The 22,290-nt window shown below is 41.0% G+C and overlaps 1 protein-coding gene across 5 annotated transcripts in view; it reads left to right on the top strand.

The window, feature by feature from the left end:
• Nucleotides 1–1,883: 1,883 nt before the first annotated feature.
• Nucleotides 1,884–22,290, top strand: part of ALKBH3 (alkB homolog 3, alpha-ketoglutarate dependent dioxygenase) — a 33,015-nt gene continuing 12,608 nt past the window's right edge. For 2 of the 5 annotated variants that reach the window (XM_040495393.1, XM_040495396.1), the window contains exons 1-9: nt 1,884–1,988; nt 3,112–3,260; nt 3,567–3,670; nt 5,107–5,141; nt 8,009–8,056; nt 9,437–9,540; nt 11,045–11,133; nt 14,862–14,918; nt 16,250–16,459. In XM_040495393.1, the coding sequence (XP_040351327.1) occupies nt 3,182–3,260; nt 3,567–3,670; nt 5,107–5,141; nt 8,009–8,056; nt 9,437–9,540; nt 11,045–11,133; nt 14,862–14,918; nt 16,250–16,459 (726 nt within the window). In that variant the 5' untranslated portion in view covers nt 1,884–1,988; nt 3,112–3,181. Of the gene's footprint in view, nt 1,989–3,111; nt 3,261–3,566; nt 3,671–5,106; nt 5,142–8,008; nt 8,057–9,436; nt 9,541–11,044; nt 11,134–14,861; nt 14,919–16,249; nt 16,460–17,704; nt 18,728–22,290 lie in introns of those variants that run through there. The other 3 variants (XM_040495397.1, XM_040495394.1, XM_040495395.1) reach the window with 3 other exon arrangements.

The following is a 22,290-nucleotide window of genomic DNA, read 5'->3' as shown; positions in this document are numbered from 1 at the left end:
GGGCTGATAACTGGCATCGCACCTCGCTTTCATTCCCTCTCCCACGGTCTCCACCACCACCCCCTGATGAAAACACAAATACTGCAAATAGAAATGGGGGAAACCCAGGGAGTAAGACTCAAAAGAACATCTTTCTAATGCTATATAATCTCACGTATTTAGGGTAACCAGCCATCTCAGTTGCCCGGTACTGTCCTGCCTTTAGCACTTAAAGTCCTATCTCCTGGAACACCTCTTAGTGTCAGACAAACGGGAATGATTTGTCAACTGACATGCATCCTAAAGGTTTCTAGACTTTCTCTGCATTCGAATCACCTTGAGCACTTGGTAAAAATGCAGTTATTTTGGAAGCAAGCAGGCCGTAGATTGATTTTTGAGAAATGTTCTACTTGGAGGCTGAAGATGTGTTAATCACTACTTTTAGGGACTCCTCAATCCAAACTTCTTTGTTCCTGTTCCGAAACCATAATCATTGAAAAGAAAGAATGGCATTCTTTAGAAGACACAGCCAAGGTTCCTGAACCATAAAACAGACACTGACAAATTACTAGTTGATGGGGACCAAAAAAAAAAAAAAAGGTAAAAATTATAGTCTGGCCTTACCACTTTTCTCTCCTTTCAGTTCTAGGATAAATCATTTTCCTTCATTGTCACAAAGTATAACAAAGAATGATGGGTGCTGTGAAGATTAGATTGGTGGGGTACACTGAACTTCTCTAGGTAAGCAGTATATAATACAAGTCTTATTTCAAAGACTTCCACAGTGACTACTATTTGGTAGGTCTTAGAGAATAAGCCACACAAAACAGTCAGTTCGGTGCTACGTTTGCTATTTTCACAGTGTAAGACACATGGTTTAACATGGCCAGTTTAAAGATGCTTCTTAAGGGGCGCCTGGGTGGCTCAGTCGGTTAAGCGGCCGACTTCAGCTCAGGTCACGATCTCACGGTCTGTGAGTTTGAGCCCCGCGTCGGGCTCTGGGCTGATGGCTCAGAGCCTGGATGCCTGCTTCCGATTCTGTGTCTCCCTCTCTCTCTCTCTGCCCCTCCCCCGTTCATGCTCTGTCTCTCTCTGTCTCAAAAATAAATAAAAAGTTAAAAAAAAAAAGATGCTTCTTAAAAACTCAGATGGGGTGAAGAGAAGACACTCTTAGTATCAATTGAATTTCTATTGTGTTTCAAGCATCCTGCTAAATTCTTTAAATGCATTACCACATTTAGCCCTCTCAACAAGAGCTATGCCAATTTCATAAAGAAATGGAGAATTCGCCCTAGATTATACATCTAGTAAATGGTGTCGTCTGGACTGAAACTGAGGTCTGTTCACTCAAGCAAAATTTGGTTAGCAGTGGAGAGCCACGGAGGTGTGGTCCCATGACTCTTTGTGTTATTGATGGAAGTGTGCACAGGCTGCAATGGGGGCACAAAGGAAGTGCATATTACATTCTCCAGAGCTTTCAGGGTAGAATTCAAATCCTTCTACTTAGCACGTCACTACCTGGTTTCCCAACCCTGTCGCCCTTCCACCAGCCCCGCAGGTACCCTGTCACTCCGTATAGACCAAGGATGCTGGAGCTTAGACTTCTGCAGTTTGGCTTTCGGAGGCGGGGGGGGGGGGGGGGGGGTTGAGGGGGGGGACTATGTCCAGCGGAACCTGGGCCTGGCAAACACGCCTTCTTTCCCACCCTCGCCACGCCCCACTCCTCACCGGGCCCCACACCACCTTCAATCTGTGCTCCGGTCCAATCCCGGCCCGCCCACCGGCGCCTTTAGCGACCCGGCCCTCCCTGCGCAGGGATCGCGGAGCTGCCCGAACTCTGGCGGATGGCGCCGGAAGCGGCGGCGGCGGGGCGTGACGTCAAGAGGAAATGCCTGACGCCGCGGCCCGTGGTTGCGAGCTGTTGGAGTCGGTGCTGCACCCTTAAGGTTCCCCAAGCGCAGGCGGCGGAGCGGCTCCGGGACGGCGGGGTTCGCCTCGGGACCGAGCAGGTTTGTACCTGCGCGCCCGGCTCCGCTGCTGCTGTGGCGACCCGGCCACCCGCTCGGTGCCTGGGGGTGTGGGGACCGTCCCCCGAGGACCCTTCCCGGCCTACCTCTGGGACCGCATCCCGGGGTCCTGGAAGAGAAGAGTCTAATAATAGGGAAAGTTGCGCACTCTTCTTGAGGACCAGCCTTTTTCAGCGGTGAGAGAGGTATTGGTTCCCCTCTTAACAGAGGATGAAACTGAGGCGCGGAAAGGTGAAGTCATCTGACACAGGTCATGCAGCTGGGAACTGCATGTGCTGGGAACTGATAGATTTAGGTTCAGAGCGAGCCAGGCTGGCGCCAGAGCCCTCGTGTTTTGTTTTTTTTGTTTGTTTGCCTTCTGCAGGGTTCTCAAGCTTTCTATGGGGTAAAGAATCCCAGGGTGGAAGGTGGGGTTAGTTAAACAGTTTCTGGGACGCCACAAAATCATTGGGTCTAGGGGGAGGCTCCGAAATCTGTTATTTTCAACAGCTGTCCCTGGCACATAATATAACTACCCTGTGAACGGAGCAATGGTCGTGTTAAGAGCTTTTATGGTCTCAGTTGAGAGAAAATACAAACTTCCTCTACACATCTGGTGGGAGTGGAGGGTTAGTATTGGACTCTGCCATGAACTCGTTTTGGGCAGATGGCAGTCTCCGTCGTCTCCCCACCTATTAAATGAGAAGGAGCTACACGCCCTTACCCACCTGGGGAAATTTGTTAAATGTACAGATTCCTGGGCCCATCTCATCTCGGAAGATCTGGGAAGGTCTGGAAATTGGTGGGCTAAATAAGCCATAAGATGAGCTGGTGACATTTGAGAACTTGAGATGTGAAGCCTTCTTAGATCAGTAAAGAAATGGATCATAGGTTCAGAACATGTGCTGTGAATCTCCCCGTTTTTGTCTTTTTGTACCTGTGCTCCTGTATGTGGGCTGTGAGCTAAAATTTCATTGGCAAAAATGCCAAAAAAGTGGTTTTGATGTAGAATCTCTGATTGCTATTGAGCTTGAAAGAATTATAATTACTCCCTTAGGTAGTCTACGCTCTCATAATCCTAACTAAAAGCACTTTCCTTTTTTTTTTTTTTTTTTTTTTTAAACAGATGCCATTGGGTGGTTTTAATCAGGAATGAAATGTTCTGAAAGCTAAGAGCAGAAGCCTTTTTGGTCAACATGGAAGACAAAAGACGGCGAGCCCGAGTGCAGGGAGCCTGGGCTGGCCCTGCTAAGAGCCAGGCCACTGCTCAGCCAGGCAAGAACCTGTGGGGACCTTGTGTGAATGCACCTGCATTTCAGTTGATGTTAAGGAATTATTTAAAACGTAGCTGGTACTTTGATTTTCTTGATGGCTATCTTTTATTGAGGGTTGATATTTAGTATTCCTCATATTTAGTGCCTGCTCTCAAACCTTACAGTGTGTGTTTTGGGGTCTTCGACAGACTTTACTAATTAATTTCTAGATGTAATGTACATTATCTTCAAGTAGACTCTATTGGCTCTTGCTCAGTAGAGCAGACATTTTGGAGTCTGGTTTGAGTCTGTTCTTGCCTTACTTTAGCTACCACTGCTAAGAGCCATCTCCACCAGAGGCCTGGTCAGACCTGGACAAACAAGGAGCGTCATCTTTTGGATAGACAGTTTGTATTCAGAGAACCCCAGGAGGTAAATTCTTTTTCTCTCACAACACTAAGAGGTTTGCTTGTAAAAGCTGTAGTCACACAGTAGATCCTCAAATAGTGACTGAATACATTCGCTAATAAAAGGAGCATGCAAGGCATATAATAATAATAATGAAATGTGGGCTATCAGCTCCTTAGTGTATCTGAAGATTTCTTTCTAGTCTGCTCCCAACTCATGGCTGTATAAAGTTCCCACTTTGGGGGAAGGAGGTTATACCATGACTAGTGCTTGCATTGGTTATCGGAGTACTTTTTTTTAATGTTTATTTATTTATTTTGAGAGAGTGAGTGAGCAGGGAGAGGTGTAGAGAGAGGGAGAGAGGGAGAGAACCCCAAGCAGGCTCTGTGGGGCTTGATCCCACGAACTGGGAGATCATGACCTGAGCCAAAATCCAGAATCAGATGCTTAACCAACTCAACCACCGAGGGGCCCCCCTTTTTTTTTTAATGTTTATTTTTGAGAGAGAGAGAGAGAGAATGAATGCGTATGCATGAGCAAGGAATAAGCAGAGAGAGAGAGGGAGACAGAATCCTAAGCAGGCTCTGCATAGTCAGTGCAAAGCCCGGCAGGGGACTCAAACCTACCAACTGTGAAATCGTGACCTTGGCTGAAGTCAGACGCTCAACTGAACCGAGCCACCCATGCGCCCTGGTTATCTGAGTTCTAACAGTCCTAAACCCTTGCTGTCTTTAGTACTAGTGTAGCAGGTGCTTCTGGAATTGGATTGAAATTTTCAACTACTACAATGCCTGATTTTTTAGCTTTTTTTCCCCATGAGGGAAAAGTTGTAGGAAATAGTGAAGATTCACTGTTTTTTAATAGCATGGGAACATGTTATTAAAAATCAGGCATTTTGCTTTAGTAGTGCTTGTAAAAATAACGATTAAGACTTATTTCTTCATGTATCTTCTATTTTTAAAAATATCCTGGGCCGCCTGGTGGCTCAGTCAGTTGAGCATCCGACTTTAGCTCAGGTCATGATCTCACAGCTCATGAGTTCGAACCCCATGTTGGGCTGTGTGCTGACAGCTCAGAGCCTGGAGCCTGCTTCAGATTCTGTGTCTCCCTCTCTCTCTGCCCCTCCCCCACTTATGCCATGTCTCTTTCTCTCTCTCAAAAATAAATAAACATTAAAAAAAAAAAAATCTCCTGGAAAGATTTTTCCAGAATTACTGGGTGCTTGGAAAATGGGTTGATTCTACTTTTATTATTTTTTCTTGCCCCACTAGTAACTGTGAAGTAGTTCTAAGAAAAGCAGACACGGGTCTCTAGTGGCATAGTAAGAGCTTGGAATAAAAAAGGATAGTTTTAAACTTGATTTATTTTTACCAGTAATGAGAGGATATGATAATCCTGCAGATAAGTCTTTCTGAGGATTAGGGATCATTCCAGAAGTAAAATCTGCCTGTTCCTTGCAGGTAGTACGCAGAGCCCCAGAGCCACGAGTGATTGAGTAAGTAATTTGCTGCCATTCTGTATTTTTTGCCCGCAGTAAAATGGAGAGCCCAGATAACTCACCCAGTTTTTTTCCAGCTGGAAGGAAGCTAATGGCCCAATTACTGTCTTAATTTTAGGCTGGGGTATTTGTATCTTAGACATCTTTAAACTTGGTCTTTTGGGAAACCTTTCACAATTTGTTAATGGTGTGGAAAATGCCATAAGATGCCTGTACGTTGATCTCTGACTTGTGTAGGTTTCTTGACCCTGTTTCACTAAGATATCTGCAGACAGTAAGTGAAAATATCTCCTAGGTAAAGACAGAGTGGGGGCAGCTGGATGGTTCCGTTGGTTGAGTGTCCACCTCTTGATCTCAGCTCAGGTCTTGATCTCAGGTTCGTGAGTTCAAGCCCCATGTTGGGCTCTACGCTGGGTGTGGAGCCTACTTAAAAAAAGAAAAAAAAGACAGGGAGGTTTTTTCCTAGTCCTTAAAACCTGGATATTTGAGAAGACTTTAGTTAGGTACTGTTCGACTAGCAATGCTTAATGAAAGCTGTTAGAAATCTAGAGGGCTTTAAATGTTTACTTACTTGTTCCAGAGCAGTTTAAATTCTTAAATTGATCTGTATATAAAATAACCTCTTTAATTTATAATTCCTCTTATACTGATCAGCATATAAAACATTCTTTTCCAAAATTAACGAAAGATGCTTTGACTTCTCTTTTCCTGCTTTTCAGTTTCCATCTGATGTACATAAATTGCCAGTAGAAAGCATCTTTTTATTTATTTATTTATTTATTTATTTTATTTTATTATTATTTTTTTTAATGTTTATTTATTTTTGAGGAAGAGAGACAGTGTGAGTGGGGAAGGGACAGAGAGAGAGAGGGAGACACAGAATCCGAAGCAGGTTCCAGGCTCTGAACTGTCAGCACAGAGCCCGACATGGGACTCAAACTCACAGAGTGCGAGATTGTGACCTGAGCCAAAGTCGGACGCTTAACCGACTGAGCCATCCAGGCGCCCCACGCATCCTTTTATTTTAACAAATTAGCGTTTGCATGTTATTGCTCATGAACAGTCTGTTAGTCTGTTTGGCTATTTGCAGGTCGACTTGTATAGCTTAGAAAAATGTGAAACTAACACGAGGTCATCATACTTTGAAAGAGGGTATCAAAGTTGTGGCCTTACCACTAGTTAGCTATGTAACGAGTCCTTAGGTAAGTTAAGGCCATTTCTCAGGACTTTAGTTTCCTTGTCTGTGATATTAGGATTTGGACCACATAGTCACTTAAGGCAGAGTGTGGTAGCTCTAACACTCTTTGATTGTTTGTAAGTACCAGTGTGACATTGCCTCCATTGGTGATAAAGAGAAGAAACAAAACCATGAAACCTATTACGAGGTACATGTGGGACATGCAGGCTGAAAAAATGGGCAGTTGTGAATATTCAGGTCATAGCAAAATGACAAAACTTCCTGTTTGATCCCAGCATTTGTTAATTCTGGTTATGTAAAGTTGGCTCTGTTAGATTTTTATTTGATAACCAGAAATGTCACCCACATTTGAACTGAGCCAGTTTCTTAATGTGGCCCAAAATATATCACAATGAAACATTGTGTTCACACTATGGGAAACTATAGGCCGCTCATTTAGAGACATGATGAATGTATGTGACAATAACCCTGCCTACATTTTGGCTCAGAGGGGCTTGCACAGTCTGCCTGAGAGCCCAGCTCACAGATCATGAACTTCTGGCTCGCATGGCAGAGGGTGATGTGAACACTGTCCCTTTATATTATTTTCTGTAACTTACCCCTGTCTGGGAGGATCTGACACCATTATTCTGGCATAGGAACCTATGCAGTCTGGGTGTCTGTTTTCTCACTGTGGACCTCACCACCTTGCACGTCTGGAACAGTTTTGTACTTTTGCACATTTGGTTAAATTCTAAGCTTTTTACTGCCCATCTACTATGTTCTAGGCACTGGGAAACAACGGTAACCCATTGCTTGCCCGTCAGTAGCCCACAGTCTTGTAAATGAAATAGACATGTAATAAGGTAAATTGTAGTAGTGTATATTTTGAAACAGTAGACTTATAGTAAGGTCTACTGGTAGCATGGAGAATGAGATGGTTAACATTATTTGGGTGGATTAATGGTCAGGAAAGCGCTACAGGAGGTGAGACTGAGCTGAGATTTTGAAGGATGAATTAGAATTTTCTGTGGGACCAAAGCTCGGGTGGGTTGGATTGCGGGTGCCAGGTGATGGAGGAGGGCGAGGGGGTATTCCAGCTTGTAGAAAAGCAGGATTAGAAATACGGTAGTGTATTCAGGAGATTCCAAATAGCAATGGGAGGATCATGAGTGGGTGGGAGCTGTCAGGAAGTGGAGCCACATCATGGGACCCTTGAAAAGTTGGTGGGGAACCTTTTTTAATCAGGCAGGAACCTCATTAGACATGTATCTGAAAGCAACAGCAGCTCATAGCCCTGAGATGGACTTGCTTCCTGTTAAATGCACCTATTCCAGGGTCTCCAAAGAGATGTGCTGCCTTCGTGTGATAGATTTCTGGACCATAGCAGCCTCAATTGTGGATGACATACAGAGGGGTAGAATCAGAATTTATTTTATCTCAGTTTTTGTCTCCATGGCCTGATTCCATCAGGATTCAATTCCCAGTGACATCAGTGGTCTGCCACCATCTTACTCTTCGTCTCGCTGGTGGAAGAAGGTGGGGTTAGGCCTCCCTCATAGTGCACCCTCGTTGTGAAATCATTCTAGTGATCAGGAGTTTGGGAACTGCAAAGCACAGCCCTTCCACTGGGTGGAGTGTATTATTTTGCCTGATCCCAATGAGTCTGTTTTCTTGATTTATGTAGCAGAGAAGGTGTGTATGATATCAGCGTGTCACCCACAGGCGTATCTAGGTAAGTGAATCCTCCCTGGAAAGTTCATAATTATTTTTCAGTTAATAGTCTCTTAAAATGTTCTACTCCCTTACTTGAGATAGGTAACTTCTGCCTCTGAAAATCTTGGGGAGTGAGATTTTGGTAATATCTCTTTTTATATAACATTTCTGACTCCAAAACATTTTCATAGCCTCTCTGTCAGGTGTAGTAACTATTCTGCAATTTTTCAGGTGAGAAAATGAGACCCAGGGAGATTAAGTACTTTCTCCTAGTACCACATAGTAACTTAAAATTACAGGTGACCTAGCCTCTACTTCTGTTCTTTGAATGCTCCATTTTATTACTATTATATTACATTATATATATCATTTCATTTATTATTGCATTAATCATATTACTACATATATTTTTATATGTGTTACATTATGTTAATCTTTAATCTACATGAGTAAGTTAATACCTTAATCTACATTAAGGTAGATTTCATTAAAGTTAAAGCATGTGCAATTTAGGGTATAGTAGGCATTAATCATTATTAAAATGAAAATTTTGGAAGCATCCCCTTAATGCATGAGTTTGCTAAGTCACTATAAAATAATTTATTTTAAATGGCCATTTAAAATAAATATATCAGAACTTGCATATCTAAATGAATTGCTTAGAAAGAGCTTCAGAATCTCTTTTAAAGCAAGTTTAACAGTCACACAAGAAAACCAGTTGCATTATTTTGGTCTCATCTCATTGTTAAACAGGTATGGCTTCAGGTGCGTTTTGGCTCTGAAAAAATCAAAGACACCTTCAAAGAGTGAAGTTTGACAGAATGTTCCAAGGGCTTTCAGAACAAAGAAGGATATCCAAAATGATTTTGAGCTGACTTGGCATTAATGAAATAAGTATATATTCAGTGACAGAAAGAACCCTCATTTGGAAGTGTTTATTTTGATACAGTCATAAATGGTCGTTTTCCCTACAACTGACATAGTCTCAGAAGACAACCAATTGTTAGAATAACACAGGGCCAGGCATTTTGTTAGTTTACTTTTCACAGTGAGCCTGTGAGGGGGATATCATTTTTGTGTTACAGGTAAGAAAAACCAGCCTTCATAGAAGTTAAGTAATTTACCCAAAGTTTCACAGCAAGTGGTAGGGGAGCAGTATTTGAAGTGTGTCTGTAAAAGCCCTCATGCGTTCTTTTTCCTTTATTGCCTCTTATTTGTCTTAACGTGAAAGTTTGTTTCACATCTGGAACGTCATGTCCTGCTTGCCATGGGAGGTATGGCAAGATGAGTTCATCTACCCATGAAAGGAAGCATCCAAATTAACTGACTTCACTAATGGTTAGAGACTAGCCCATCTTTTCTGTGTTCTTTAGTTAATAATGGTTCTTTCTTCATCAAGGGTGTGTTTGTATCCTGGCTTTGTAGACCTGAAAGAAGCCGACTGGGTATTGGAACAACTTTGTGAGGTTGTTCCCTGGAAACAGAGGACCGGCATCAGAGAGGGTAAGCACGTGTCTGAGATGGCACTTGTTGCCACTTGGTCTCTCTAGAGACACCGTTGCTTCTTTCACCACGGCCAGTCTCAATTAAACAGAAGAGTAGGGATTTGCCAGCCAAAAGGGACAGGGAAGAGTGTTCCAGGCAGATGAAAGAGCAGGTGGAAGGCCCAGAGGTCAGAGAACAGGGCAGGAGCCAGGAGGTGGGAGTTCAAGGAACCAGAGGATATGTGGTTTGGCTGACCTGTGCTTGACATACTTCTATCTTTTTGAGTTTGTTTGCTACCATTATTACTTCAAATAGTGACAGCTTACCTCTTTCTTCATAGAAACCTCCAGAGCTTTCTTTTTTCCAAATCTGTTCGGCATATGTTCTTGTATGATCCTTATTGCCAGCTTTTTATCCTCGTTTTAGTTTCAGTAGAAGAGTCCAGTGTCTTTCCATTTCAGCATTTGTACTCTCCTGAACTTGCAAAGATGACAGGACTCGGAGCCTGCTCCTCCGTGGTCACCCACAAGCAGCACAGCTGCTGGACCAGAGGTGTCCACTGGAGGGCGTCTATGCCCTAGCGTAAAATTTCCTGTCGTAAAAATTCGCACATTGTGTGAATTCAGATTTTCTGTAAAGAAAGAGGCAGAGTATACTGGCTTCATTTGTGGGACTTGGAAGTCAGGAGTCTGCTTTTTCTCCTAACTCCCAGAGATTCCACAGCAGTGGCAGACTTGGCTTTGATTGCTGGCTTTGTCATTCAAAGTAATTGTTAATTTTAGGCAAATTACAGTTACATAGTTTTCCAATTCTTGGTTTTCTGGTCTGTAAAATGGACTAATGATAATACCTATGTTGTGATAATTAAGGGAGGTAATGCATGATAAGTGCTTAGTAGAATGACTGGTGCATACACAGTAAGCCTTCAGTGAATGTTAGCTGCCTTTATAATTATTGTTCTTATTGTAGCAGTTGATATCAATTGTGGGAAAAAATAGTAGATTGTGGATAACCCCCTACTAAATATATTGAACATCAAAAACTTCTGACTACAGTCAGCTACATGCTATGGTTGGTCAGAGCACTTTTTTCTTCATCAAAATCAAAAGGTGGCACATGGATGAACAGTTTATCTTGTTTCTTATATGGATGTTGGTGCCACAGATTCCTGCCTATGAGGGTTCAGACTCCATATCCTGCTTTTTAGACCTTCTCTAATCTGAACCTTTCTGAAGTGTGACTCCACCCTTGTTTATGTCATCACTGATGCAAACGAGTCACACGTACTCTCAGAGCTTTGCCAATACGGTTTCTGCCAACATACCTTCTCTTGTCTTCTTTCTTTGAGCTCTTACCCATTCTTCTCCTGAAATCCCATGTCCTCAGGGTGGAACCGTGGGTCAGAGCCCATCTTTACTCTGCCTTTGTATTTCTCATAGCTTCTTGCACATTGCATGGTGCTCAGTAGGTACCCCTTAAATAGCGTTAAACCATTTCAAAGGCCCTGTATTTTCTTTCTCAGATGTAACTTACAAGCAACCAAGACTTACAGCATGGTATGGAGAACTTCCTTACACTTATTCAAGAATCACTATGGAACCAAATGCTCACGTATGTTGGAATGTTGTTGGTATGGTTTTATGGACTGTGTACTATAAATGTAGAGTACTATAAAATAACAGTACTGTAAAATAGCTTGCAGAGTTGCATGATGGTTCCTAGTTTAAAAAATCCTCTGAGTTCAAACACTGAGTTTTTGTGCTTGTCACTCTTGATGTGCTTTTTGATCTAGAGATAAACTCTGAGGATGAGAAAAAAAATTGGAACTAGAATAAACTGGAACCAGACTCAAGGATTTCAGGAAGAGGAACCATTTCTTCACATCCCTCCCGTCCCCCAGCTTTTCTGGCCATAGCCTTCTGTGTACACCCTTGTACACGTTTGCTGTGGACCCAAGTTCTTATGACTGGCCAGTGAGGTCAGAACATCTCCTTCCATTTCTCAGGCTCTTTTGCCATTTGTGAAAAAATCTGGTATTTTTCTTGTTGACTTTGTACTCATTCTGTGGCTGTAGTTCTTAGACTTACATCTTATCATTGCTTTGGCTTATTTCTTATTTCACATCTTTTGTTTTCAAAAGTTTCCATGACAGTAGACAAAGAGATTCTAGTATATAAATTAAGCTTGCCCAAAGGATAGAGTTAAGGTCCAAGAAATAGCTCCCTGTTTAGTTCCTGGAATCTTGCCCTTTGGCAAATAATTTTATGCTTTATTGAAAGAGACTTTGAAGAAAATGGAGTTTTGCTTAATGGCTTTGGGATACATAGAAATATGACACATTTTAGAGCTTCTAGTAACTTGTTGTAATAAACTACATGTTCAGGGACAGAATATTGATGGGGATGGGAGTGGGGACATGGCTTTTTCACATAAGGAGATAGCTGCATGCTTTTGTTTGTAGGGCTGCATTTAGAATGTGACCCAGGGAAAGGCTGAGACCCTTTATATCTGAGGTTGATTTGGAAACACAAAGAGAACGAAATTAGATCAATCCAACAGATGGCTGGCCACATTTCTGTCAGAATTAATTTCCCTTCTTGTCAACAGCCATAGCAAAGAAGTTGAGGATTAAACAGGCTCTAGGGAAGAAGTTCTTTGTCATCATTTTAGCTCATCTTTTAAAACAGGATTTCTCAACCTTGGTGTTACTGACATTTTGGGCTGGGTAATTCTTTGTTGTTGGGCTGTCCCGTACGTCGTGGGATGTTTAGCAGTATCCATGACTTGTACCCAGTAGATGCCAGAAGCACTCTTCACCCAGTTGTGACAACAGAAGTGACTCCAAACATTGCCAGCCGTCTGCTGGGGGCGGGCGGAGAGGGGGGCAGAATTACCCTTGGCTGAGAACCGCTGCTTTAGAGTAAACATAAGGCACATGAGATATCCTGATAGAATGGTTGTTTACGCTTTGAGGACTTTTTGACAACCCTTCAAAAGAATTTTTTAATGACAGTCTTTTTCTTACAGTGTATGTAATACGAATTTATTATTGGAAATTTAGAAACTATAGATAAGCATGAAGAATATTAAAATTTTGGATAATTCTTCCACCTAATGTTTGGCTCCAGTCTTTTTTTTTTTTTTTTTTTTAGGTAAATATATAGAGTTTTTCTATAAAAATAACAATTAGGTATACTGCATTTCATTTAACTATATCCTTAACATATATCATTGAATAGTCTTTTACATCATATTAATAGCTACATAATATTCCATAATCTACGTGTACATACCCTAATTTATTGAAGCAAGCTTTTTTGTTAGATGTTAAGGTTGTCAAATTAGAATTCTTTAATTTGAATTTGGCTGGCTTATGACTTTGTATTTACTGCTAACAGATTTAGTTTGTTTATATCCCATCTTGAACAAAATCAAAAGAGATGCCTCTTTCATAGGTTTTTTTAAGGGTATATGTGTGTGTTCGGGGTTCTTGTTTAATTTTAACTTTAAAAATTATTATTACCTCAAGCTTAATAACCCAAAGCACAGAGGCAAATTCAGTCAGAGGTTATTAAACTTCCTTTAGTCTTTTTTGACCTAAATCTTATATGAACCTGATGTGTGAAAACCAAGGAGTGCCTTGACTGGCTGGGGTCCCCCCAGCTTGACCCTTCCTCTGTCCTCCCATAATCCCAGAGAGACACCTCTGTGGTACCTAGGACTGTGCAAAACACTTTGAAATCCACTGAATAGGTCCTTTTACTTCTGTGATTCATATTTTCTCATACTCTTTTCCTCAAATGTCTTTTAAGGATAGAATGCCTTCACTAAACGGTGAGATGATGCTGAATTTTAATTTAGACATTCAGTTCTGAGGGATCTGTATATAGAGTATTGGTTGGAGAGTCTAAATTAATCCTCTAGTTCATTATCCCCTTTTTTCTCCTTACTTCACCACCAAAAATAGCCAGTAAAAATATATACCCACTTAGAAACATAATGCAAACTTGGAGTTATCACAGTGCTCAGTCCCTAAGCAAGTCAGGGAAGTGCTAATTAGTTTCCCAGTCACATTGCAGAAAAGCTATCTTCCTCTTTTACTTTCTTGTTTTTCTTGCTAAGTGTATAATTCTAGCATCTGATCTTTATCTCCGTGAAGATAATAGCCATAAAACAAATAGGAAATACAGCTTGCTAACATTATTATGGAATTTCACTTTGACATTTATTCTCTTGAACATAGGTTAGTTTAATAACATTTATGTTTCACTGATGTGAGTTTGGTTTGTTATTGTCGTTGTTTATTTTAAAAAATCCTCTGCTTAGAATGTAGTGTTCATATCCGTAATAAGGAACCCCAGTTTACCACAATTTCTACATCACAGCAAAGCTGAGTGATTCCTTGGCAGTTTTACCTGACAGTAGCCATGGGATATACTTAGAATATTATGCTTGCCTTGCTGAACATGTATTCCTTCACTGCAATACATTGAACATGACTTTGAAGGGATTCTTTAAAGTAGAGTTTTTAAAGTAGACTCTGTGGATACCTGGAAGGCTCCACTAAATCCTTTTGGGGAGTCCACAGGTCAAAACTATCTCTGTAATAATACTAAAACTATATGATGCGTGACACTTTCACTGTGTCGAATTTGCATTGACGATACAAAAGTAATGGTGGATAGGACTGTTGGTATCTTAGCATGAATCAGGGTGTTGTCGCCAGACTATTATGAGTAATCACAGTATTCTTCCCCACCATGCACTTCCAGTTTAAGAAAAAAAAAAGCTGATTTCATTTAAGAATGTTCCTCGAAGCAGTAAACATTACTACTTTTATTAAGTCTCAATATTTGAGTTCATCTCTCTTTAATAGTTTGATGAAATGGAAGGTATGCATAAAGCACTCCTGCTACAAAGCCAAGTATAATGGTTGTCAAGGAAAAACACTTGTGTGATTGTTTAAGCTATAGCTGAACTATCTGCTTTTATCATGGACCACATTTATTTGGAAGAACAACTAACAGACAAACTGTAGTTATTCAGACTTGAGTATTTGGCAGACGTAAATGAATGAAGTGACTGTCACTTCAAGGGGAACAGTAGATATGATTTGTTACTTATAAAAGTTGAGTTTCCAAGCAAAATTACTAATTTGGAAAAAGTCGTATCTGTCACTTTGAGCCTGACCTCTTCCTATTACTTAGACTTTTCTGATGAGATCATTGGTAATATTAATGGATATGATTTTTTATATCGTATAATGAAATGTGTCAGCAGGAGATCTGCATTACTCATTGGATCCGTATTTTCCACATGACCAATACTTGATATTACAGAATCATGCAAGATTAAAAGACTCATTCAAAGTGCAGTCTGGCCCAGTGGATTTAAATGTAAGAGAATATGAGAAGTTTATTGATATGGTTTCAGATTCCACACTGTAACTAACCTTTAAGAAATCAGTACTTGTTGAGTTTTGGTGTAATATCAAAGAATATCCACAATTATTTGGAAAGGCTGGAAAAGACTCCTCCATTTTCTAACTACATATCCGTGTGAAGCCAATTTTCTTCATGTACTTCAACAAAAACAACATATTGTAACAGATTGAATGCAGAAGCAGATAGGAGAATCAACTCTCTTGAAACAAACATTAAAGATATATGCAAAACAGTGCCACTTTTCCTGCCATTTTTTTTTGTATTGGAAGATACAGTTATTTTTCATAAGATAATATTTCTATTAACATATAATGGGTTTGTATTTTTTTTAATGAATTAACCAGTAGTTTAATTTTTTTAGTTTTAATTTTTAACATGATAAACATCATAGCTGCAGCCCATATAAACAGGTTCTTTGGGGGTCCTCAATCATTTTTGATAGTGGTGTGAGAACCACTGTCATAAAGGAAGCTCTGTAATGCACTTGGGGTTTCTTGGAGAAAGGACAGAATTCTCACAACTAATACAGCCATGCTGATTGTAACTCCCCAAGTACAGCGTAAGGTCAGGGGTCATAGCTTCCTGTAGTATATGTGGCAAGACTGTGTTCCAAATATAAACTACATACGAGAACTGGGTGCTCAGGAGACAGGGCTGTGGAATCTGTTTAAACTGTATGTAGTTCACAGCCCATGTATTTATCAAGGCCACGTCATGATTCCATTCTGTACAATGTTTTTTCCTTCTAGGTTCTATTTTTAGGAAGATAGCCACTCTGGAAATATTAAATACCTTTTTTAAAAGCAATTCTGTCATTCATGATAAAATAGAAATCGAATGAACAGAGAGCCACCCAGCAGAAAAGTTGTTTGATTCCTCAGACTTCGGTCTGTATCTGCCAACTACCTGGCAACCCATCAGCCATGGCGGCAGAGCCCAGACTGTTGCATTCACCTTCTTAATGACTCACTGAGGTGACTGCCCTGAATATAATGACACTTGCTTCTTTGTGGGGTCATGTATTTAACACAGAACAGTTGAGATGGGTAGAAAGGCTTGGTCCTCATGATAGTGCTGGACCAAATTTTAGTACCTTAATAAAATGATAGAGGTCAATTTGCTTCAAAATAGAAATAATGGGAGGGAATTAAACTATTCCTCTTGCCATTGGTTATTGCATTCCAAGTGTGTTTTGCTTATTCCATGGCCCTGTTGATTTAAGACTGACTTTGCACTTTCTGTTTTACATGTGGCTGTCCCTTCTCTTGGCCTGATGATTGCAGTGGCATCCTGTGCTGCTCACACTGAAGGACCAGATTGAAAAGAACACTGGCCACACCTTCAACTCCTTGCTCTGCAACCTTTACCGAAATGAGAAAGACAGTGTCGACTGGCATAGTGACGATGAACCGTCGCTAGGGAGGTGTCCCATCATTGCTTCGCTGAGTTTTGGTGCCACACGCACTTTTGAGATGAGAAGGAAGCCCCCACCAGTGAGTATTCTCTCTTTTTTTTTTTTCATGTTCTTCCTGCCTTCTAATATTCTGTGAAAAAAGTAGAGTTCTTAAAAGCTGCTGTTTTCAGGTTTAGAGGGTAAGAGTACATGTTTTGTTGTTGAAACCTGTTCAACTGATCGCCTACCCCATGGTTACCTTTTGTCTCCCAGAGTGGCCATTTATTCATTCATTCACTTATCCAACAGAAATTGCTTGCCATGTGCCAGGCTTCGGGGGCTCATTTCCTTTGGTGGAAAGAACAGAGATAGCTCCTGTCCTCATGGATACAGGGGATAGACAGATGTTACTAATTACTGAAATGACTGAAATTATGATAAGTGCTGTGAAGGAGGGGTTATAAAGGGAAGACTCGAGCTGGGAGGTACAAGACTGGAAAGGAAGAAAGCATGAGGAAGACACCCCTGAGGAAGGCTTCATTGTAAGTCTTCTCCATGGCGGTGTTGCCACCTTTCTGGAAGGGAACATCGTGAGCATCCTCATTGCCTTCTTAGCCATCTTCTGAAATACAGATGAACCTGTGATTCTCTCAGAAAGATGAAGTTCAAGCCAAATTCTCAGAGATGGTTGTCCAAATTCAGGGAGAGAAGCAGTAACTAAACATAATAACTTTAGTTTTCCGTCCCGGGTTTTACGTATGTTACAGGATATTTCAGGGACACTAGGAGTTTTGACTTTCTTAAATCAAAAAAGTATAAGACCCTAGGATTAAGATAGGTAGAAAGGTAGTAGAAACTCAAAGAAAAGAGCAAACCTCTACCAAATGATCTTATTATCTTTGTGTCTTTCTCTTACCAAGGTTCCCAGTCATTTAGTTTATAACAGTAAACCAGAGCCAGTCAGTGTGGAAAGGCTTATAAGGCTGTGTTTAGAATATGATCTAATCCAGACCAAATAATTATTAGCCTGCCAGTGCTCATGTCTGTTCTTCATCAGATATGCTTCCTCTAAGAACATAGTTAATGGACTGGGCTGCTTTCCTGACATGTATTTCGGTTTCCAAGCATGGTATTTTGAAGCATATTGTGTTATTTTGCATTTATGCCATTAGGCAGCTTTTGTTGGTATAATTTCCCTTGATTAGGTTTTCTTTGCTTTGTTTCTTTGGTCTGTGCTAGCAGGGGATTGTCAGTTGCCAGTGATGTGTTGAGCGAACTTGCTTCTGAGCAGTTTGACTGGCCTTCCCAGTTTCATTGGTGATTGATTAGCCTTCTCCTGTACCAGGGGGAGTACCACTTGAGAAGCAGACGACCCAACCTTTGCCATACTCTCTTTGGATATGGTTATGCTTTTATATGCGGCCTTCTACTCGGTGAAAACCCAGTCAGGTAAATTACATGAATAATTCATCCTGCCCTTGGTAAGGCTCCTGTTATGTGAATAGCAGAGGAACAGCACATGTTTCATTTTTAAGTTCAGATCCTCTTCTCAAGCCGGACATAACCACACCAACTTTTTGTCAAGCCTGGTCCTGGGATCTGGCTGTAGCAGTAATTGAGTAAGATGAAGTCGTCTTTTCCCTCCTGGTGCTGTGCCTTGCTATGGAAGTCACCCTTCCATCTCTCCGAGTGGCACGTCCGCTGGTAGAGCCAGCACGATGTTTGGGATAATCCTCACTTGCAGCCTTACAGGTATCTTCTTTGTTGCCAGGTAGTTACTTGTCCAATCACTGTTTCTTTACACACATGCATTCACATACACATACACACCACCCCCTTCTTAAAAACACTTGTGGCCTATTTACAGATTTGAAGCTTAAGGATTCCCAAAGCATGCTTTCTGGATAGTTTTACTGTAGAAGCAGTTTCCAGTCATTAAGCATTAGCAGTGTTCTTGTGCCCAGAATATTCCCATTCCATTTCCCCTCCAGGCAACTGAAGGTCTTCATTTTCGCATATAAAAACATTATTCGTGGCCATCAAGAGCTATTTCTTGGTAATAAACCTCACTTACGTTATAGGTTAACGAGTAGATGGGTAATACAACTACCACACAGCCTTGTGTCCGAAAGCAACCATTTGGAATAAAGATCTCTGAGGGAGATGGCCCATACTGAAGGTTTATCTTCTGAAGTCTTACAGTTTATTTTGATGAGTGTAGTGAAAGCACAGGTCATGAAATACTAAAGATGTGGTAAAGTCCCTGTAATTGTCTGCTAGTAGCAAGGGAATCTGCACTACACTCATGATGGCAGATTTGACAAAAATATAGACCTAATAAGTAAGAAAATTCGTCTGAGATCTTAAAGTTGGCTGAGAAAACAGATTTGGGAAGAAATATAAAGGTGTTAATGCCTCACCTCAGACTATTGACTGTAATCAGTTTTGGCTTCCTGCGTCATCGTAATTATGATTAATTTTGAAGTAATTGCATGTCCTTTCAATTCTGGCTTTTGTTTAAAATAGGAAAATTGAATACATATTTAAAAAAAAATTTTTTAAAGGTGGGGGGGGGCGCCTGGGTGGCTCAGTCGGTTGAGCATCCGACTTCAGCTTAGGTCATGCTCTCGCAGTCTGAATTTGAGCCCCGTGTCAGGCTCTGTGCTGACAGCTCAGAGCCTGGAGCCTGCTTCAGATTCTGTCTCCCTCTCTCTTTGCCTCTCCCCTGCTCATGCTCTGTCTCTCCCTGTCCAAAATAAATAAATATTAAAAAAAAATTTTTTTTAATGGGAAAATTGAAGGGTGCCTGGGTGGCTCAGTCAGTTAAGCGTCCGGCTTCAGCTCAGGTCATGATCTCACAGTTCGTGAGTTCAAGCCCCGCATCGGGCTCTGTGCTGACAGCTCAGAGCCTGGAGCCTGCTTTGGATTCTGGGTCTCCCTCTCTCTCTGCTCCTCCCCCGCTCATGCTCTATCTCTCTCTCCTTCAAAAATAAATAAAAAATTTAAAAAAAAGGTTTTTTTAATGGGAAAATTGAAGGTTAATATATTGGGAATTATAATCATGCATTACTGAACCCAGTTTATTTAAAAATGGCTTTTTTCCCCCAGAACCTGTAAGTTCCATTCTTGGGTAAACAAGACCCAAGTTTAAACTTTTGGAAAGACTTGTTCAAGTTTTTTAACATAGATTTCAAAAAATTCAGGGCTCCACAAATCTAGCTAAACTAGAAGTGCACAGAAGCCTTTCTTTGAGTTGACAGCCTTAGGGTGCATCATCTTTATCTTATTATAATGATCTCTTTTCTGAAGGATTGAAAGGAAGTGGTTATTGCAAATCTGTGTCTACTTTTCTTTCTAAACTCCAGTGAGAGCTCTGAGAACATGACTCATGATTCATACAACTCAAGGTAAAAGCATAAATTAAAAAGCATAAATTACGTTAGTCTTCTGTGTAGAATTTGTAGGAGTCTGACTTTCTGTCAGGAAACTCTTAGGAACCTAACTTAGTATGCCACTGTGGGTTGTAATTTTCATGTCTGTCAACAAGACATTCGGAATGTTAGAGGTTGTGGGAGGGCATCTCTTGTCAAAATCCAGTTCGTTTTTACCTATCAGAAGGGAATCTAAATACCTGTTTGACTTGAGTCAGAGTCTCTCATCTGGAAGTGACATAGAAGAATCATAAGATTTTTGTGTACTTTATTCAAGTATGCAGTTTTGAGACAGAAAAGCATATGTTTTGGGCCACTTTTTCTTTTTTTTTTTTTTTTTAAACATTCAGTCTCCTCCACCCCTGCAGCAGCTGTTTGTTGTGCAGTCTGGCACTTTAGGCAGATCTCTGTAGCTGCTGCTCTTCTGAAAGCTGCCCCAGTTCTACACATTGCATTCCTCACAATTTCTCCCTGTGCCGAGATGGTGAGGAGATCTTTGTTTTCCTAAGTATGAGGGCCCCTCTGATTCATACAGTTGGCTCAGTCAGCTTCATGCATGCATCATCCCCAGGACAGACATTTCTCTCCCCTAAGAGATCCTTCTTCACTGTTCTCTAGTCCAAGCAGGCAACTCCTTCCCGTTCAGTTTGATTTCAGAGTAACTTACATTTCCTTTAATGGTAACAAGGTACCTGGGGCATGGTAGACTTGCCTGATCTTGCCGTTCCATTCATCCCATCCCTTCTTTTGTTAATTCAGTTAAAGACAGAGTGGATGGCACCATATCTGTCTTCCAGACAATATCAGGATATACTATCTCAAGACAGAAAGCTTACCAAATATACTTGAGTAGACATTTTTTAGAAACCAAGAGCCTTTTTTTATTCTATCAAGCTGGGCTCATTAAAGTTTGTCTACACTCCTTGTCCCAAACCTAGTTGTACTTTCCAAAATGTATCGTGTCCCTGCTGTAAAGATTAGTCTCGTTCTTTTCCCAGCTAGCTTTAATTCTATACTGAAAAACAAGCCAGAAAAGGAACCACAAAAGCCATTTGGCAGGCTGCTATTTCTCTGTCGGTTACCATGGAAACAGTGATGGCTGAGTTGGGGGGATATTAGATAATAGCAGGAAGTTTGTGATGTGCTGGAGGTTTAGATGCCAAAAGCCTTGTTTTTGTAGCACATTATGTATGGATAAGCTCTGTCTTTGATCAGCCGAATCCTAAAAAATATCCACCTCAGGGTGATTGAGTTGAGGCAAGTTCAGCATTTCTGTAGCCACTTCTGTCTCTAACACCTTCTGAAGAATGTGAACCTTATTTGTAGCACCAGAAGAGATGGTTGTAAAACCACTTCCTATGGTGGAGGCTCTGAGAGTCCCCAGTGAATTGGAGTTCCTACTACCTATCTTGCTAATTGATTTTTTGCCCACTACTGGGAAGAGTGGAGTATGAAAAGGTCAGTTTGGTCATAAATACTGATATTTTTCCAGAACCTCAGAAGAAATGAAGATCTTAGAATCCAAAATACTGTAATACTGACTAGCTTAAATTTGAAAGGTGACTAAATTACACTGTGCAATATTTCATGGAGCGGTAACTGAACCTCCGCTTTAGCACCCCACTGCTGCTGGCCCAGTCATCCATATTGCTTTTTTTTTTTTTTTAACTTTATTTATTTTGAGAGTGAGAGAGCGAGAATACAAATGGGGAAAGGACAGAGAGAGACAGAGAATCTCAAGCAGGCTCCGTGCTCAGCATGGAACCCCATGCGGGACTTGTGCCACAAACCATAAGGTCATGACCTGAGCCGATATCAAGAGTCGGATAGTCAATCCACTCAGCCACCCAGGTGCCCCCAGTCATCCATATTTCTTAATCAGCCCCTCTTTGGATTACAGCATCTATTCTGAGGAGTTACAAGAAATACTGGAAAGAAATTGTTAATAATCATTGTTCTTTCAATATATCCCTAAATGAAGTCTAGAAAGTCAGTTTTTATTTTTTGTATCTGTCACTGATGGTAAAAAGCACCTATCTTCCTCGTTTATATCTCTTTTTTTTTTTGCAAATGGGGTGATGATTGGTAGCTACTTTATCGGAGCAATAGAAAAGTTACCCCATGAAAGGCACTATGAAAGTTTTTGCAATAATCAGTGAATTTTTAAGCTGTTAAGAATAGTAGATGCCACAGTGACTTTTCAGATGTGGAAAATTGGAAAAGGAAATGAGTAGTAGTGAAACCAAAATCCCAAGATTCCCTTGGCCTGTGAAATGGAGTAGAAGGGAGACTCGCAGAGGGTGAAGTGGCCTGTGGAACGGGAATGGTGACTGAGTTTTTGAGCTGCTATCTCTAGGGCTAGTTAGTGGTTTGGAGAGAGTGAGTGAGTGGGTGGGTAGATGAAAATGTGCATGTTTGAGCAGATAAAGCTAAGTAGTTTTAGTAAGACTGAATTATCTTCAGACTTGAAATCCCATAAGAGTTGGAATCATCATTTGCT

The sequence above is a fragment of the Herpailurus yagouaroundi genome, unplaced genomic scaffold, assembly GCF_014898765.1.
Source record: "Herpailurus yagouaroundi ecotype Mexico unplaced genomic scaffold, PumYag 187, whole genome shotgun sequence".
In the NCBI taxonomy this organism is placed as follows: domain Eukaryota; kingdom Metazoa; phylum Chordata; class Mammalia; order Carnivora; family Felidae; genus Herpailurus; species Herpailurus yagouaroundi.
Note: the sequence above shows the minus strand (reverse complement) of the source record. Positions and strands in the feature narration are given on the sequence as shown.